Consider the following 20,000-nt stretch of genomic DNA (forward strand, 5'->3'; position numbering starts at 1 on the left):
TCCCTGTGCCAAGTGTGAACCAGGTTAGTGGGAACCTACAGAACCATATAGAACCATATGGAACATCTAGAACTTATAGAACCTATTTAACCTGTAGCCCTTCTCTGGGGAGAGGCCTGGGGAAGTCCCTGTGCCAAGTGTGAACCAGGTTAGTGGGAACCTACAGAACCATATAGAACCATATGGAACATCTAGAATCTCTAGAACTTATAGAACCTATTTAACCTGTAGCCCTTCTCTGGGGAGAGGCCTGGGGAAGAACATGTGCCTAGTGTGAACCAGGTGAGAATTAGAACCTGAACTGTAGAACCATATGGAACATTAGAACTTGTACTGTAACTAGGTGAGATTTAACCTGTAGCTTCTCTGGGGAGAACCTGCCTAGGGAGAATTCCCTGTGCCAAGTGTGAACCAGGTTAGGTGAGAACCTACAGAACCATATAGAACCATATGGAACATCTGAACTTATAGAATATTTAACATGTACTTAGCTCTGAGGGTTAGAACCTGTAAGTCCCTAGGTGAGGGTTAGAACCTGGTGTAGCTGGGAATTACAACCTGTACTGTAGCTAACCATATAGAACCATACTGTAACTAGGTGATAATTATAACATGTACTGTAGCTAGGTGAGGGTTAGAACCTGTACTGTAGCTAGGTGAGGGTTAGAACCTGTACTGTAGCTAGGTAGAATTACAACCTGTACTGTAGCTAGGTGAGGGTTAGAACCTGTACTGTAGTAGGTAAATTACAGAACCTGTACGAAGCTATGGAGAATTACAACCTGTATGGTAACCTATTTAAACCTGTACGCCCTTCTCTGGGGAGGCCTGGGAATTAGAACCTGTACTGTAGCTAAGTGAGAACCCTGTAGTAGTTAGTGAGAATTACAACCTATACTGTACCTTATGGAACAACCTGTACTTATAGAAATTACAACCTGTACTGTAGCTAGGGAGAATTACAACCTGTACTGTAGCTAAGTGAGAACAACCTGTACTGTAGCTTAGTGGGAATTACAAACCTGTACTGTAACTATATGAGAATTACAACCTGTACTGTAGCTAAGTGAGAACCTTATTACAACCTGTACTGTAGCTAAGGAGAATTACAACCTGTACTGTAACTAAGTGAGAATTAGAACCTGTACTGTAGCTAAGTGAGAATTACAACCTGTACTGTAGCTATCTGAGAATTACAACCTGTACTGTAGCTAAGTGAGAATTACAACCTGTACTGTAGCTAGAGTGAGAATTACAACCTGTACTGTAGCTAGGTGAGAATTACAACCTGTACTGTAGCTAAGTGAGAATTACAACCTGTACTGTAACTTAGTGAGAATTACAACCTGTACTGTAGCTAAGTGAGAATTACAACCTGTACTGTAGCTAGTGAGAATTACAACCTGTACTGTAGCTAAGTGAGAATTACAACCTGTACTGTAGCTAAGTGAGAATTACAACCTGTACTGTAGCTTAGTGAGAATTACAACCTGTACTGTAGCTAAGTGAGTATTACAACCTGTACTGTAGCTAGTGAGAATTACAACCTGTACTGTAGCTAAGTGAAAATTACAACCTGTACTGTAGCTAGGAGAATTACAACCTGTACTGTAGCTAAGTGAGAATTACAACCTGTACTGTAGCTAGTGTAGAATTACAACCTGTACTGTAGCTAGGTAGAATTACAACCTGTACTGTAGCTAGGTAGAATTACAACCTGTACTGTAGCTAGGTGAGAATTACAACCTGTACGGTAGCTAGGTAGAATTACAACCTGTACGGTAGCTAGGTAGAATTACAACCTGTACGGTAGCTAGGTAGAATTACAACCTGTACTGTAGCTAAGTGAGAATTACAACCTGTAATGTAGCTTAGTGAGAATTACAACCTATACTGTAGTTTAGTGAGAATTACAACCTGTACTGTAGCTAGGTGAGAATTACAACCTGTACTGTAGCTAGGTGAGAATTACAACCTGTACTGTAGCTAAGTGAGAATTACAACCTGTACTGTAGCTAAGTGAGAATTACAACCTGTACTGTAGCTAAGTGAGAATTACAACCTGTACTGTAGCTAAGTGAGAATTACAACCTGTACTGTAGCTAGGTGAGAATTACAACCTGTACTGTAGCTAAGTGAGAATTACAACCTGTACTGTAGCTTAGTGAGAATTACAACCTGTACTGTAGCTAAGTGAGAATTACAACCTGTACTGTAGCTAAGTGAGAATTACAACCTGTACTGTAGCTAAGTGAGAATTACAACCTGTACTGTAGCTTAGTGAGAATTACAACCTGTACTGTAGCTAAGTGAGAATTACAACCTGTACTGTAGCTAAGTGAGAATTACAACCTGTACTGTAGCTAAGTGAGAATTACAACCTGTACTGTAGCTAAGTGAGAATTACAACCTGTACTGTAGCTTAGTGAGAATTACAACCTGTACTGTAGCTAAGTGAGAATTACAACCTGTACTGTAGCTAAGTGAGAATTACAACCTGTACTGTAGCTAAGTGAGAATTACAACCTGTACTGTAGCTAAGTGAGAATTACAACCTGTACTGTAGCTAAGTGAGAATTACAACCTGTACTGTAGCTAAGTGAGAATTACAACCTGTACTGTAGCTAAGTGAGAATTACAACCTGTACTGTAGCTAAGTGAGAATTACAACCTGTACTGTAGCTAGGCCTCTGTACCCAAGTGTGAATGATCCTATAACTGGGGCCAGGAGTTTTTCCCGGTCAGGTCATGACCAGACCTATTACACATGAGAGCCTTTAGGTCAGGGTCTCACAGAATGTGGAGGTATTTTAATCTTCCTCCTTCTCTTTCAGATCATTTCTGCACTAAGGGTTATGCTCGAGTCAGAGGGACCATCTGTGAAGGTAATGACGCCTGGAGAAGGACTCCGACAAGACTCATCTTTCACTTGGCAAATACACATATTCCCTCAAATCCAGTGTTTGATTTCAAAATCGGGTTATAAAGCAGTTTTTTGCGTTGATTGTTTGCGTTGGCAGGTATCAATGAGACTTTGTTTACACAGCACATTTCAGACATGGAACACTGTTCTTCACAAGACAAAACAAATAACAAACTATGAAAATAAAAACAGAAATATTTACTACACAACAAACATAAGAGGATAAAAAACGAAAGAATAACAATAAAAACTAAAAAGCACCCTAAGGAATAGCAAAGCTAAAAAAAGGATGTCTACAGTTTCGGCTCCCCTCAGGTTCTCTGGCAGGCTAATCTAGAAGCTGGAGGATAATAACTAAATGCTGCCTCTCCATGCCTCTTGGTCCTAGGCTTTGGGATAGTTAAAAGGCCTCTGCCAAAGAACCTGAGGGACCTACTGGGTACATAACTTAAAAGTATGTCTGACATGTATTGGGGTGCACAATCTGGTGTGTTTACGGACATATTCAATCAATCCCTATACCAGTCTGCTGTTCCCACATGCTTCAAGAGGGCCACCATTGTTCCTGTTCCCAAAAAAAGCTAAGGTAACTGAGCTAAACGACTACTGCCCCGTAGCACTCACTTCCGTCATCATGAAGTGCTTTGAGAGACTAGTCAAGGACCATATCACCTCCACCCTACCTGACACCCTAGACCCACTCCAATTTGCTTACCGCCCAAATAGGTCCACAGACGACGCAATCCCAACCACACTGCACACTGCCCTAACCCATCTGGACAAGAGGAATACCTATGTGAGAATGCTGTTCATCGACTACAGCTCGGCATTTAACACCATAGTACCCTCCAAGCTCGTCATCAAGCTCGAGACCCTGGGTCTCGACCCCGCCCTGTGCAACTGGGTACTGGACTTCCTGACGGGCCGCCCCCAGGTGGTGAGGGTAGGCAACAACATCTCCACCCCGCTGATCCTCAACACTGGGGCCCCACAAGGGTGCGTTCTGAGCCCTCTTCTGTACTCCCTGTTCACCCACGACTGCGCGGCAACGCACGCCTCCAACTCAATCATCAAGTTTGCGGACGACACAACAGTGGTAGACTTGATTACCAACAACGACGAGACGGCCTACAGGGAGGAGGTGAGGGCCCTCGGAGTGTGGTGTCAGGACAATAACCTCACACTCAACGTCAACAAAACTAAGGAGATGATTGTGGACTTCAGGAAACAGCAGAGGGAACCCCCCCTATCCACATCGATGGAACAGTAGTGGAGAGGGTAGTAAGTTTTAAGTTCCTCGGCATACACATCACAGACAAACTGAATTGGTCCACTCACACAGACAGCATCGTGAAGAAGGCGCAGCAGCTCCTCTTCAACCTCAGGAGGCTGAAGAAATTTGGCTTGTCACCAAAAGCACTCACAAACTTCTACAGATACACAATCGAGAGCATCCTGGCGGGCTGTATCACCGCCTGGTATGGCAACTGCTCCGCCCACAACCGTAAGGCTCTCCAGAGGGTAGTGAGGTCTGCACAACGTATCACCGGGGCAAACTACCTGCCCTCCAGGACACCTACACCACCCGATGTTACAGGAAGGCCACAAAGATCACCATCACCCACCCGAGCCACTGCCTGTTCACCCCGCTATCATCCAGAAGGCGAGGTCAGTACAGGTGCATCAAAGCTGGGACTGAGAGACTGTCTGCTAAATGACTTAAATGTAATGTAATGTAATCTCAAGGCCATCAGACTGTTAAACAGCAACCACTAACATTGAGTGGCTGCTGCCAACACACTGACTCAACTCCAGCCACTTCAATAATGGGAATTGATGGGAAAGGATGTAAAATAAATATATTTAAACAATGCTACCTAATATAATGTTTACATACCCTACATTATTCATCTCATATGTATACGTATATACTGTACTCTATCATCTACTGCATCCTTATGTAATACTTGTATCACTAGCCACTTTAACTATGCCACTTTGTTTACATACTCATCTCATATGTATATACTGTACTCGATACCATCTACTGTATTTTGCCTATGCTGCTCTGCACCATCACTCATTCATATCTTTATGTACATATTCTTTATCCCCTTACACTGTGTATAAGACAGTAGTTTTGGAATTGTTAGTTAGATTACTTGTTGGTTATTACTGCATTGTCGGAACTGGAAGCACAAGCATTTCGCTACACTCGCATTAACATCTGCTAACCATGTATAAAATAATAAAATTTGATTTGATTTGAATCGTGGATTGATTTATAAACCAATAGAATAATCTTAAAATTAATTATATTGCTCACAGGCAGCCAGTGCAGAGACCTTAAAACCGGTGTAATGTGTTCTCTCCGTCTGGTCTTGGTCAGTACCCATGCTGCAGCATTCTCTATGTTTTGCAGTTGACCAATGGCTTTCTCTCTGGGTAGACCAGAAAGGAGAGCATGACAGTAGTCAAGCCTGCTTGTAATAGAAGCATGGATGAGTCTCTGTATCAGCCTGAGAGAGAAACGACGGCATCTTGGCGATGTTCCTCAGGTGGTAGAAAGCTATTTTGGTCACATTCCCATTGTGTGATTCGAAATTGAGTTCAGAATCTAAAATAACCCCTAGATTTTTTACCTGATTTTTACCTGATGTTTCTAAATGCAATGGCCTTGGAGTCAGTCTCTTTGTCAACATGAATATTAAAATCACCCAACGCAATGATTTTATCATAGTTCTCATGGACAATAAATAGTTCTGTTAGTTGACTTAACGTTGTATTATTCTGTTGTTGATAACAGGCTCTAGTATGTGTGTCTATTGTGTTTCTAGTGTTGTGATGTTGTTAATGGAGTCTAGGTTGTGTGTTCTCTCTCCACCTGTAGATGTTAATGAGTGTGAGGTGTTTCCGGGGGTGTGTATCAATGGAAAGTGTGTGAACACCGTGGGTTCCTTCATCTGCCAGTGTCCCTCTGGGATGACCGTCGACGCCACCGGACGAACATGTATAGGTGGGTACTGTAGTCCACAAGCACTACGCTAATGGGTACTGTAGTCCATTACACTGTTGTGTACTCCACAATAATTATAAGATTCAAAATGGGGTCATTGCCTTTCATTTCCGGATGTACTACATTTTGTTAAACTGATTTTGCGTTATGGTGTTTTGTTATCGTATGTTTCCCCCCTCCAGACCTGCGTACAGAGCAGTGTTATCTGAGCCACGAGGATGAGCGTTGTGGAGCCCCTATCCCGGGTCGTCACCGTGTGGATGCGTGCTGCTGCTCGGTGGGTGTGGCCTGGGGCCCGGAATGTGACGAGTGTCCGGAGAAAGGTTCTCAGGAGTACAGCCAGCTCTGTCCCAGGGGACCCGGCTTCGCAAACCGAGGAGACTTCATTAATGGACGGCCCTTCCTCAAAGGTTGGCCGGATACGTTCCATTTCAAACCTAGTCCCTTCCCCTACCTTCTATATTCCTTCAGGTCCTTCCTCAAAGGTTGGCCGGATACGTTCCATTTCAAACCTGGTCCCTTCCCCTACCTTCTATATTCCTTCAGGTCCTTCCTCAAAGGTTGGCCGGATACGTTCCATTTCAAACCTGGTCCCTTCCCCTACCTTCTATATTCCTTCAGGTCCTTCCTCAAAGGTTGGCCGGATACGTTCCATTTCAAACCTGGTCCCTTCCCCTACCTTCTATATTCCTTCTTCCTATTGCCATTCAAACCTGGTCCCTTCCCCTACCTTCTATATTCCTTCAGGTCCTTCCTCAAAGGTTGGCCGGATACGTTCCATTTCAAACCTGGTCCCTTCCCCTACCTTCTATATTCCTTCAGGTCCTTCCTCAAAGGTTGGCCGGATACGTTCCATTTCAAACCTGGTCCCTTCCCCTACCTTCTATATTCCTTCAGGTCCTTCCTCAAAGGTTGGCCGGATATGTTCCATTTCAAACCTGGTCCCTTCCCCTACCTTCTATATTCCTTCAGGTCCTTCCTCAAAGGTTGGCCGGATACGTTCCATTTCAAACCTAGTCCCTTCCCCTACCTTCTATATTCCTTCAGGTCCTTCCTCAAGGGGGCATACAATGCAAATAGGGTAGCCATTTGATTACCTGTTCAGGAGTCTTATGGCTTGGGGGTATAAACTGTTGAGTAGAGAGAACAGTCTATGACTAGGGTAGCTGGGGTCTTTGACTATTTTTAGGGCCTTCCTCTGACACCGCTTGGTGTAGAGGTCCTGGATGGCAGGCAGTTTAGCACCAGTGATGTACTGGGCCGTATGCACTACCCTTGCGTTCAGAGGCCGAGCAATTGCCGTACCAGGCAGTGATGCAACCAGTCAGGATGCTCTCGATGTTGCAGCTGTAGAACCTTTTGAGGATCTCAGGACCCATGCCAAATCTTTTTAGTTTCCTGAGGGGGAATAGGCTTTGTTATGCCCTCTTCACGACTGTCTTGGTCTGTTTGGACCATTCTAGTTTGGTGTTGATGTGGACACCAAGGAACTTGAAGCTCTCAACCTGCTCCACTAGAGTCCCATCGATGAGAACGGGGGCGTGCTCGGCCCTCCCTTTCCTGTAGTCCACAATAATCTCCTTAGTCTTGGTTACGTTGAGGAATAGGTTGTTATTCTGGCACCACCCGGCCAGGTCTCTGACCTCCTCCCTATAGGCTGTCTCGTCGTTGTTGGTGATCAGGCCTATCACTGTGTCATCTGCAAACTTAATGATGGTGTTGGAGTTGTGCCTTGCCATACAGTTGTGGGTGAACAGGGAGTACAGGAGGGGACTGAGCACGCACCCTTGGAGAGCTCCAGTGTTGAGGATCAGCGTGGCAGATGTGTTGCTACCTTCCCTCAACACCTGGGGGCGGCCCGTCAGGAAGTCCAGGATCCAGTTGCAGAGGGATGTGTTTAGTCCCAGGACTCTTAGCTCAAAGCACTTCATGGCTACGGACGTGAGTGCTACGGGTCTGTAGTCATTTAGGCAGGTTGCCCTTGTGTTCTTGGGCACAGGGACTATGGTGGTCTGCTTGAACATGTTGGTATTACAGACTCAGTCAGGGACATGTTGAAAATGTCAGTGAAGACACCTGCCAGTTGGTCAGCACATGCCAAGAGCACACGTCCTGGTAATCCATCTGGCCCCGCAGCCTTGTGTATGTTGACCTGTTTAAAGGTCTTGCTCACATAGGCTACGGAGAGCGTGATCACACAGTCGCCCGGAACAGCTGATGTTCTCATGCATGCCTCAGTGTTGCTTGCCTCGAAGTGAGCATAGACGTGATTTAGCTCGTCTGGTAGGCTTGTGTCACTGGGCAGCTTGCGGCTGGGCTTCCCGTTGTAGTCTGTAATAGTTTGCAAGCCTTGCCACATAAGACGAGCGGCGGAGCCTGTGTAGTATGATTCAATCTTAGCCCTGTATTGACGCTTTGCCTATTTGATGTTTCGTCGCAGGGCATAGCAGGATTTCTTCTAAGCTTCTGGGTAAGAGTCCCGCACCTTGAAAGCGGCAGCTCTACCATTTAGCTCAGTGCGAACGTTGCCTGTAATCCATGGCTTCTGGTTGGGGTATGTACATACAGTCACTGTGGGGACGAAGTCCTCAATGCACTTATTGATAAAGCCAGTGACTGATGTGGTGTATTCCTCAATGCCATCGGAAGAATCCCGGAACATATTCCAGTCTGTGCTAGCAAAACAGTCCTGTAGTTTAGCATCTGCTTCATCTGACCACTTTTTTATAGACCGAGTCACTGGTGCTTCCTGCTTTAATTTCTGCTTGTAAGCAGGAATCGGGGATAGAGTTGTGGTCGGATTTACCAAATGGAAGGCGAGGGAGAGCTTTGTACGTGTCTCTGTGTGTGGAGTACAGGTGATCTGGAATTGTTTTCCCTCTGGTTGCACATTTAACATGTTGATGGAAATTTGGTAGAACTGATTTCAGTTTCTCTGCATTAAAGTCTCTAGCCACTAGGAGTGCCGCCTCTGGGTGAGTGGTTTCCTGTTTGCTTATTTCCTTATACAGCTGACTGAGTGTGGTCTTAGTGCCAGCATCTGTCTGTGGTGGTAAATAGATAGCCACAAAAAGTATAGCTGAAAACTCTCTCGGCAAGTAGTGTGGCCTGCAATTTATCACAATATACTCTACTTCAGGCGAGCAAAATCTAGGGGAAATGACAACAAAATAACAGGTGAGCAAACTCAAAAACCTGCTGTAACCTCTCTCTCTCTCTCTCTCTCTCTCTCTCTCTCTCTCTCTCTCTCTCTCTCTCTCTCTCTCTCTCAATTAGATTCAAATGGCTTTATTGCTATGGGAAACATATGTTTACATTGCCAAAGCAAGTGAAATATATAATAAGTCCTTCTCTCTCTCTATTTTTCTCTCTATCTCTCTCTCTATCCCTCCATCCCTCCTTACCTCCCTCTTTCTTAGATATAAACGAGTGTAAGATGATCCACAGCTTGTGCTCCAATGGGAAGTGTAGGAACACCATCGGTAGTTTCCGTTGTCGCTGTGACAACGGCTTCTCTCTGGACTCTGATGAGAGGAACTGTACAGGTCAGTCTACAGCTCATACAGAGCATACATCTAGAGCTCCGTCTAAAGCTTTCAGACACACAAGATAGTCAAAATGTTAAAACAGCGCGTCAGAAATACTACATTACTCACAATGCAATGTCTCTTAATGTGTTTTTGTAAACTAACTGTGATGTGGGTGTTTCTCCTTCCAGACATCGACGAATGCCGTATCTCTCCAGACCTGTGTGGTCAGGGCACGTGTGTGAACACAGGAGGGGACTTCGAGTGCGAATGTTTTGAAGGTTACGAGAGCGGCTTCATGATGATGAAAAACTGCATGGGTGAGTAGAGGACCTAAACACACCTGGACATACTTGGACACACCTGCACACACCTTAACACACCTGCACACACTTGCAAACACCTTAACACACCTGGATACACCTTAACACACCTGGATACACCTTAACACAGTTGCACACACCTTAACACACCTGCACACACCGTAACACACCTGGATACACTTTAACACACCTGCACACACCTGGATACACCTTAACACACTTGCACACACCTGGATACACCGTAACACACCTTAACACACCTGCACACACTTGCACACACCTGGTCAAAGCTGAACACATCTGGACAGAGCTGAACACATCTGGACAGAGCTGAACACACCTGGACACATCTGGACAGCTGTCCCATCCCAGTACTAGTTTCTACCTCTATCAGTACTGTATTGTGGAGTACATGACAGATGACAACATATTCAGTCTATAATAACATAATAACACATAAGGAAACTCCATCTCCATAGTAACTCCATCTCCATAGTAATTCCATCTCCATAGCAACTCCTTCTCCCATAGTAACTCTGCCACAGGCCCTTAACTCTATGAAGTGGATCAGGGCAGGGGAGTCCTGCCATGCTGTTACAGACCCAGTACTCAAACTGTGTGTGTGTGTGTGTGCTTGTGTGTGTGTGTGTGTAAGGAAGAGAGGGTGATTCGCTCCCCAGGCCTGTGTGCGTGTTACAGCCTTTATGGGAATACCAGCCATACATTTAGAGCACGCTCAGATCACTCCCTATACTCTCAACCCACAGTACCATTTTTCTCTGGATAATTGTATTTTACTGCTTGATTTACACACACACACACTCCAGCATCCAGACGGTTTTATATGCAATTACTGGTCATAATGTCCTGACATCTGTGAAAATGTTTAATGTTCAATGGTTTATTTCTCTATTTATGAATGTAATAGCCATGGCTTGGCTTTGAACACATTCCTGACTGAGTGAAATTATATTTATTATTCCCACTAAGTAGTAATGACTACAGATGAGAAAATATGGATAAATAGTCTGATGTGTGTGACTCTCTCTCTCTCTCTCTTTCTCTCTTTCTTTCTTTCTTTCTCTCTTTATTTCTTTCTTTCTTTCTTTCTTTCTGTCTATGTGTGTGTGTGTGTGTTTGTCTGTCTCTCTCTCACTCTGTGTTCTCTCCTCCCAGACATTGATGAGTGTGAGCGGAACCCTCTGCTGTGTCGCGGTGGTGAGTGTGTGAACAGCGAGGGCAGCTTCCAGTGTTTGTGTCCCGACGGACACGAGATTGCCCCCGACGGATCCGCCTGTCTCGGTGAGTGATGAGGTCATCAGTGTGAGACCCTTTTTTGGTTCCAGGTAGAACCCTTTTGGTTTCGGGTAAAACCCTTTCAACCAGGGACAGCTGAAGAACCCGAAAGCCTTTTATTAAGAGTGTCGCTGCCTTAAAACTAGGACACATCAATGAGATAGTGTGGTGACTCTGAGAGAACTTTGAGTTGATTTAATGGCAACAAATACAAAAAGAATGTTAGATTTGTGTGCAGATTTTTCCATTGACAGTGGTATAATCCTATCAGAATGTCCCTGGGGTTTTATTATTTTAAACAGCACATCCGGTTTGAACAGGAATACCGGGTTACCCGGTAATTTCTTGACATTTTCTCAGGAAGAAAAATGTGTAGATTCTCTGGAAAATATGAAACCCTAGTGTGTGTGTGTGTGTGTGTGTCTCGGTGTGTGTGGGCTAAATGGCTGGATGTGTATATGAATCTATGGGATGTGTTGTGGTGAAAGATGGCTGATAGCTAGGTATGTAGAGTGGGACTGGTTCTATGACCTTCTGGACCACTTCACATTATACAGACATGCTATGGAGACTAGCTACTCCAATGACTCCACTGGAATGGACTGATGCCTTGCTATGACTGGAGCGTGTGTGTGCGTGCATGCGTGCGTTCGTGCGTGTTTTGTGTGTGCACGTGCATGTGTGTGCGAGTTGATCACTCATCCTTCCCCATCTTGCCTCTGGTTGTGTTTTGTAGCTGATTTAGAAAGGGAAGTCTCTAGGAGTAAAGGAGGAGGAGGATCTATTGATTTAGAAAGGGAAGTCTCTAGGAGTAAAGGAGGAGGAGGATCTATTGATTTAGAAAGGGAAGTCTCTAGGAGTAAAGGAGGAGGAGGATCTATTGATTTAGAAAGGGAAGTCTCTAGGAGTAAAGGAGGAGGAGGATCTATTGATTTAGAAAGGGAAGTCTCTAGGAGTAAAGGAGGAGGAGGATCTATTGATTTAGAAAGGGAAGTCTCTAGGAGTAAAGGAGGAGGAGGATCTATTGATTTAGAAAGGGAAGTCTCTAGGATTAAAGGAGGAGGAGGATCTATTGATTTAGAAAGGGAAGTCTAGGAGTAAAGGAGGAGGAGGATCTATTGATTTAGAAAGGGAAGTCTCTAGGATTAAAGGAGGAGGAGGATCTATTGATTTAGAAAGGGAAGTCTAGGAGTAAAGGAGGAGGAGGATCTAATTTAGAAAGAAGTCTCTAGAGGAGGATCTATTGATTTAGAAAGGGAAGTCTAGGAAGTAATTTAGAAAGAGGAGTAAAGAGGATCTATTGATTTAGAAAGGGAAGTTTAGAAAGGGAAGTCTCTAGGAGTAAAGGAGGAGGAGGATCTATTGATTTAGAAAGGGAAGTCTCTAGGAGTAAAGGAGGAGGAGGATCTATTGATTTAGAAAGGGAAGTCTCTAGGAGTAAAGGAGGAGGAGGATCTATTGATTTAGAAAGGGAAGTCTAGGAGTAAAGGAGGAGGAGGATCTATTGATTTAGAAAGGGAAGTCTCTAGGAGTAAAGGAGGAGGAGGATCTATTGATTTAGAAAGGGAAGTCTAGGAGTAAATGAGGAGGAGGATCTATTGATTTAGAAAGGGAAGTCTCTAGGAGTAAATGAGGAGGAGGATCTATTGATTTAGAAAGGGAAGTCTAGGAGTAAAGGAGGAGGAGGATCTATTGATTTAGAAAGGGAAGTCTCTAGGAGTAAAGGAGGAGGAGGATCTATTGATTTAGAAAGGGAAGTCTCTAGGAGTAAAGGAGGAGGAGGATCTATTGATTTAGAAAGGGAAGTCTAGGAGTAAAGGAGGAGGAGGATCTATTGATTTAGAAAGGGAAGTCTCTAGGAGTAAAGGAGGAGGAGGATCTATTGATTTAGAAAGGGGGAAGTCTAGGAGTAAAGGAGGAGGAGGATCTTGATTTAGATTTAGAAAAGGGGAAGTCTCTAGGAGTAAAGGAGGAGGAGGATCTATTGATTTAGAAAGGGAAGTCTCTAGGAGTAGTAAAGGAGGAGGAGGATCTATTGATTTAGAAAGGGAAGTCTCTAGGAGTAAAGGAGGAGGAGGATCTATTGATTTAGAAAGGGAAGTCTATTAAAGGGGGAGGAGGAGGATGATTTAGAAAGGGAAGTCTAGGAGTAAAGGAGGAGGAGGATCTATTGATTTAGAAAGGGAAGTCTCTAGGAGTAAAGGAGGAGGAGGATCTATTGATTTAGAAAGGGAAGTCTCTAGGAGTAAATGAGGAGGAGGATCTATTGATTTAGAAAGGGAAGTCTCTAGGAGTAAAGGAGGAGGAGGATCTATTGATTTAGAAAGGGAAGTCTCTAGGAGTAAAGGAGGAGGAGGATCTATTGATTTAGAAAGGGAAGTCTCTAGGAGTAAAGGAGGAGGAGGATCTATTGATTTAGAAAGGGAAGTCTCTAGGAGTAAATGAGGAGGATCTATTGATTTAGAAAGGGAAGTCTATTGATTTAGAAAGGGAAGTCTCTAGGAGTAAAGGAGGAGGAGGATCTATTGATTTAGAAAGGGAAGTCTATTGATTTAGAAAGGGAAGTCTCTAGGAGTAAAGGAGGAGGAGGATCTATTGTTTAACAGTCTTAAATGAGGAGGAGGATCAATCATCTCCACATGTTTAGAGACAAGATGGAGCAACTGTGTTTAGTGGTAAAGGGGTTGTTTTTAATGGCTATTGATTTAGAAAGGGAAGTCTTGATTTAGAAAGGGAAGTCTCTAGGAGTAAATGAGGAGGATGATCTGTTAATGGTGTGTGTGTCATCTCCACATGTTGTTTGTGTTTTTAATGTGTGTGTGTGTGTGTGTGTGTTTGTGTGTGTGTGCGTGTGTGTGTTCCACAGATATTAATGAGTGTGAACTGAGTGAGAAGCTGTGTCGGAACGGTCAGTGTGTGAATATGATTGGACGTTACCAGTGTTCCTGTGATACTGGATATAAATCCACGGAGGACAGACTGGCCTGTGTCGGTAAGATAAGTCTGTTCCAACTACACTGTTAGTTCTCTATTATTCAACTAGTATTGTGATTTGTCTGCGTCCTTCAAACAGGAAAGGGGTGTTGATATAGTACTATTTGTTTTTGTGTCATATGAACCAGTGTCTGTCGCCATGGTGACCAAATCCTTCAGACTTAAATGACAGAAATGCTTGATGTGTAGGATAGGAAGCGTTATGAGCATGTCTCAAGTTATGTTTCATTCTTATGATGTGTGTGTAGTAACATGTATGTGTGTTCATCCCCTCCTGCATGCAGACATTGATGAGTGTACGATCCAGAATGGAGGTTGTGAGACATTCTGTACCAACTCAGAGGGGAGCTATGAGTGCAGCTGTCGCTCTGGATACGCCCTGATGCCAGACCTCAGGACCTGCACTGGTCAGTAGGACTCTCTCTCCCTCTCTCTCTCTCTCTCTCTCTCTCTCTCTCTCTCTCTCTCTCTCTCTCTCTCTCTCTCTCTCTCTCTCTCTCTCTCTCTCTCTTGTCAGTCTATGTCTCTCTCTCTCTCTCTCTGTCAGTCTATGTCTCTCTGTCCTCCACCCCTACTTCAACCCAACCTGAGTCTGTCTATTTGTTCACCAGGAGCCAGGGAGAGCCCTATAACACTTAAATACACTGTGTTTCTAGACAGAGAGACATAGTCGTCCTTCCTCCAGACAAGGCCTTGTGAGGGGACTGAGAATCATTTCCTTTGATATGAGTCTCATCCCTCTCAACACATGACTCCCATTGGCTCTGTTACCAGGGAGAGATACAACAGCCCCAATCATACAAAAAAGTACAATAAATTGACACAGAAGAACACAGGAGCACATTGTTGACTAATCTTACCATTTCTCCATGTTTTCTCCTGTTTACTGTTGGTTGCCAGGTGAGCAGCTATGCAAGATGTGTTTCCTCAGCTGGTATGAATGTGAACTGGTCTATGTTCAGCAGACTGTCTGTCTACAGTTCTGTCCTTCTCTGTCCTTACAGATGTGTGTGTGTCTGTCCTTTCTGTCCTTACAGATATATGTGTGTCTGTCCTTTTTCTATCCTTACAGATATATGTGTGTCTGTCCTTTTCTGTCCTTACAGATATGTGAGTGTCTGTCCTTTTCTGTCCTTACAGATATATGTGTGTCTGTTGTATTGGTGAGTGTTCTAGTGAATGTTATTCTGTCTTACAGACATTGATGAGTGTGAGGACAGTCCAGACATCTGTCGGAGGCCAGTTACCAACATCCCAGGAGTGTCCAGTGTCTCTGCTTCTGGATTCAGACATGTGAAGACCTGTCTGTCCTTTTACCTGTCTAGCGATCTAAGCCACTGAACATATGTGTGTCTGTCCTTTTCTGTCCTTACATATATGTGTGTGTCTGTCCTTTTCTGTCCTTACAACACATGTGAAGTGTCTGAACTCCTTTTACATGTCCTTACAGATTCAGTATTGTTGTTAGTTTGTTGTATTGGTGAGTTTTGAATGGTGAGATGTATTCAGTATTGTGTCTTTTGAATCCAGACATTTATTCAGTATTGTTGTTAGTTTTGAGGACAGTCCAGACATCTGTTGTTAGTTTTGAATGGTGATACAGTGTATTCAACATCCCAGGAGACATGTACCAGTGTTGTTAGTTTTGATGGATTCATGTATTCTGTTAGATTTGAAGAGACATGTATTCAGTATTGTTGTTAGTTTTGAACGGTAACCTGTATTCTGTATTAGTGTTAGTTTTGAAGCCACATGTATCCAGAACACATGTAGCATTGTGTTAGTTTTGAACGGGAGACATGTATTCAATCTGCCCCTAGCTTTCTAGAACAGACATGTCCCCAGTATTGTCCGTTAGTTTCCCCTCAGTCATTCATATTAGTGTTAATCAACACAAAACTATTCAGGTGTTAGGAGTGGGACATACACTGCTTCAAGAACATAAAACTACCTAACAGCCCCCAGTATTAGTGTTAGTTTTGAACGGTGAGACATGTATTCATATTATGTTAGTTTTGAACGGTGAGACATGTATTCAGTATTAGTGTTAGTTTTGAATGGTGAGACATGTATTCAGTATTGTGTTAGTTTTGAATGGTGATACATGTATTCAGTATTGTTGTTAGTTTTGAATGGTGAGACATGTATTCAGTATTGTTGTAGTTTTGAACGGTGAGACATGTATTCAGTATTGTTGTTAGTTTTGAATGGTGATACATGTATTCAGTATTGTTGTTAGTTTTGAACGGTGAGACATGTATTCAGTATTGTTGTTAGTTTTGAACGGTGAGACATGTATTCAGTATTGTTGTAGTTTTGAACGGTGAGACATGTATTCAGTATTGTGTTAGTTTTGAACGGTGAGACATGTATTCAGTATTAGTGTTAGTTTTGAATGGTGAGACATGTATTCAGTATTAGTGTTAGTTTTGAACGGTGAGACATGTATTCAGTATTGTTGTTAGTTTTGAACGGTGAGACATGTATTCAGTGAGACATGTATTCAGTATTGTGTTAGTTTTGAATGGTGATACATGTATTCAGTATTAGTGTTAGTTTTGAACGGTGAGACATGTATTCAGTATTGTGTTAGTTTTGAATGGTGAGACATGTATTCAGTATTGTTGTTAGTTTTGAATGGTGAGACATGTATTCAGTATTGTTGTTAGTTTTGAACGGTGAGACATGTATTCAGTATTAGTGTTAGTTTTGAATGGTGAGACATGTATTCAGTATTAGTGTTAGTTTTGAACGGTGAGACATGTATTCAGTATTAGTGTTAGTTTTGAATGGTGAGACATGTATTCAGTATTAGTGTTAGTTTTGAACGGTGAGACATGTATTCAGTATTAGTGTTAGTTTTGAACGGTGAGACATGTATTCAGTATTGTTGTTAGTTTTGAACGGTGAGACATGTATTCAGTATTGTTGTTAGTTTTGAACGGTGAGACATGTATTCAGTATTAGTGTTAGTTTTGAACGGTGAGACATGTATTCAGTATTAGTGTTAGTTTTGAACGGTGAGACATGTATTCAGTATTAGTGTTAGTTTTGAACGGTGAGACATGTATTCAGTATTGTGTTAGTTTTGAACGGTGAGACATGTATTCAGTATTAGTGTTAGTTTTGAACGGTGAGACATGTATTCAGTATTAGTGTTAGTTTGAACGGTGAGACATGTATTCAGTATTGGTGTTAGTTTTGAACGGTGAGACATGTATTCAGTATTAGTGTTAGCTGTAATTTACATGTCCAGTGTTCTCTGTTCCTCCAGACACACAGGGGAACAGGCAGCAACACAATAAATCTGATATTTCTCTTTTTACAACAACATTTCTATTGATTTATCCTGACAATATAATATTAGCATAAAGGTTGTCCAAGATGACTCATGAAAATAATATGCCTCTGTGTGTCAGTCAGATGAGGGAGGAGTGCTTGGCATTCAGACGGCTGATGTTTACTGAGTAAAATATGAAGAATATGACAAGACTGATGTTAGAGTAGGGCTCTCACTGAGTGTAAACACACACACACTTTAAGTCTACACACAGTGCAGGGCAGTGCAGGGGTCCTTTTTTGGTCAGAATAAAGCCTCTTTCTGGGGGTTTTATTTTTAGGTCTGAAAGTGTGTTTGAGGAGAAAGGACTTGTCTGCCCACTCCGTGCTGTCTCAGGGAGATCTGTAGTATAGTTAGTAACACAAGTAGTTATACAAGTAGTGATGCACTTGTAACAGTATAATTTTAGTCCGTCCCCTCGCCCATACCCGGGCCCAAACCAGGGACCCTCTGCACACATCAACAACTGACACCCACGAAGCATCGTTACCCATCGCGCCACAAAAGCCACGGCCCTTGCAGAGCAAGGGGAACCACTACTAGTGACGTCACCGATTGAAACGCTATTCGCACCCACCACCGATAACTAGCTAGCCATTTCACATCCGTTACACACTCATCACTGGCTGTTAGAAACATGGGACAATAAACACTGAGTGGATATGTCCTATCTTCTATTGGATGTTTTGTGGTCCAGGTCTTGTGCTTCTACCTCTCTTTTCACTGATCTCTCTGTCTCGCTGTCTCTCTCACTATCTCTCTGTCTCTCTCTCTCTCTCTCTCTCTCTCTCTCTCTCTCTCTCTCTCTCTCTCGCTCTCTGTCTCTCTCTCTAGATGTGGATGAGTGTGAGCTGAACCCTAACATCTGTCTGAGTGGGAATTGTGAGAACAGCAAGGGATCCTTCATCTGCCATTGTGACAAGGGCTACTCCGTACGCAAGGGAACCACCGGCTGCACAGGTACACACATACAGACAGACACACACACACACACACACACACATACAGACACATGCACACACACACACTTTGGTGAGATCACCATGCTCTGATGTCAGACGTATGCCTCAGATTAGATGATTGTTTGTTCCGTTGTTGTTGTTTCATTAGCTTCTCTTGAACATTACTGATGCTTGGGTCAGCCTAATCACCTGGAGTCAACCCAACACACATACATACTGCAGTCAGAGAACAGGAGAGGACTGGAGGAGGGAGGAGGAGAGGTAGGCTAGAGGAGAGGAGAGGTAGACTGGAGGAGAGGAGAGAGACTGGAGGAGATGTAGACTGGAAGAGAGGAGAGGTAGACTGGAGGAGAGGAGAGGTAGACTGGAGGAGAGGAGAGGTAGACTGGAGGAGAGGAGAGAGACTGGAGGAGATGTAGACTGGAAGAGAGGAGAGGTAGACTGGAGGAGAGGAGAGGTAGACTGGAGGAGAGGAGAGGTAGACTGGAGGAGAGGAGAGGTAGACTGGAGGAGAGGAGAAGTAGAATGGAGGAGATGTAGACTGGAAGAGAGGAGAGGTAGACTGGAGGAGAGGAGAGGTAGACTGGAGGAGAGGAGAGGTAGACTGGAGGAGAGGAGAGGTAGACTGGAGGAGAGGAGAGAGACTGGAGGAGGGAGGAGGGAGGAGGAGAGGTAGACTAGAGGAGAAGTAGAATGGAGGAGAGGTAGACTGGAGGAGAGGAGAGGTAGACTGGAGGAGAGGAGAGGTAGACTGGAGGAGAGGAGAGGTAGACTGGAGGAGAGGAGAGGTAGACTGGAGGAAAGGAGAGGTAGACTAGAGGAGAAGTAGAATGGAGGAGAGGTAGACTGGAGGAGAGGAGAGGTAGACTGGAGGAGAGGAGAGGTAGACTGGAGGAAAGGAGAGGTAGACTGGAGGAGGGAGGAGGAGAGGTAGACTGGAGGAGGGAGGAGGAGAGGTAGACTGGAGGAGGGAGGAGGAGGTAGACTGGAGGAGAGCAGAGGTAGAATGGAGGAGAGGAGAGATAGATTGGAGGAGGGAGGAGGAGAGGTAGACTGGAGGAGAGGAGAGGAGAGGTTGGAGGAGGAGGAGAGGAGAGGAGAGGTAGACTGGAGGAGAGAGGTAGACTGGAAGAGAGGAGAGGTAGACTGGAGGAGGAGAGGTAGACTGGAAGAGAGGAGATGTAGACTGGAGGAGAGGAGAGTTAGACTGGAGGAGAGGAGAGTAGACTGGAGGAGAGGAGAGGTAGACTGGAGGAGAGGAGAGGTAGACTGGAGGAAAGGAGAGGTAGACTGGAGGAGGGAGGAGGAGAGGTTGACTGGAGGAGAGGAGAGGTAGACTGGAGGAGAGGAGAGGTAGACTGGAGGAGGGCGGAGGAGAGGTTGACTGGAGGAGAGGAGAGGAGAGGAGAGGTAGACTGGAGGAGGGGGAGGAGAGGAGAGGTAGAATGGAGGAGAGGAGAGGTAGACTGGAGGAGAGCAGAGGTAGACTGGAGGAGAGGAGAGGTAAACTGGAGGAGTGGGGAGGAGAGGAGGGGGAGGAGAGGAGAGGTAGACTAGAGGAGAGAGGTAGACTGGAGGAGAGGAGCGGTAGACTGGAGGAGAGGAGAGGTAGACTGGAG

At 44.2% G+C, this 20,000-nt stretch overlaps 1 protein-coding gene across 1 annotated transcript in view; it reads left to right on the forward strand.

The window, feature by feature from the left end:
• LOC135537031 (fibrillin-1-like) overlaps positions 1-20,000 on the forward strand; it is a 125,397-nt gene that overhangs the window by 47,315 nt on the left and 58,082 nt on the right. Inside the window, 10 exon segments of the mRNA XM_064963243.1 lie at positions 2,835-2,885; positions 5,814-5,939; positions 6,122-6,349; positions 9,359-9,484; positions 9,658-9,786; positions 10,966-11,091; positions 13,952-14,077; positions 14,364-14,486; positions 15,278-15,382; positions 18,248-18,379. Coding sequence (XP_064819315.1) covers positions 2,835-2,885; positions 5,814-5,939; positions 6,122-6,349; positions 9,359-9,484; positions 9,658-9,786; positions 10,966-11,091; positions 13,952-14,077; positions 14,364-14,486; positions 15,278-15,382; positions 18,248-18,379 — 1,272 coding nt within the window.

The sequence above is a fragment of the Oncorhynchus masou genome, unplaced genomic scaffold (genome assembly GCF_036934945.1).
Source record: "Oncorhynchus masou masou isolate Uvic2021 unplaced genomic scaffold, UVic_Omas_1.1 unplaced_scaffold_700, whole genome shotgun sequence".
Classification (NCBI taxonomy): domain Eukaryota; kingdom Metazoa; phylum Chordata; class Actinopteri; order Salmoniformes; family Salmonidae; genus Oncorhynchus; species Oncorhynchus masou.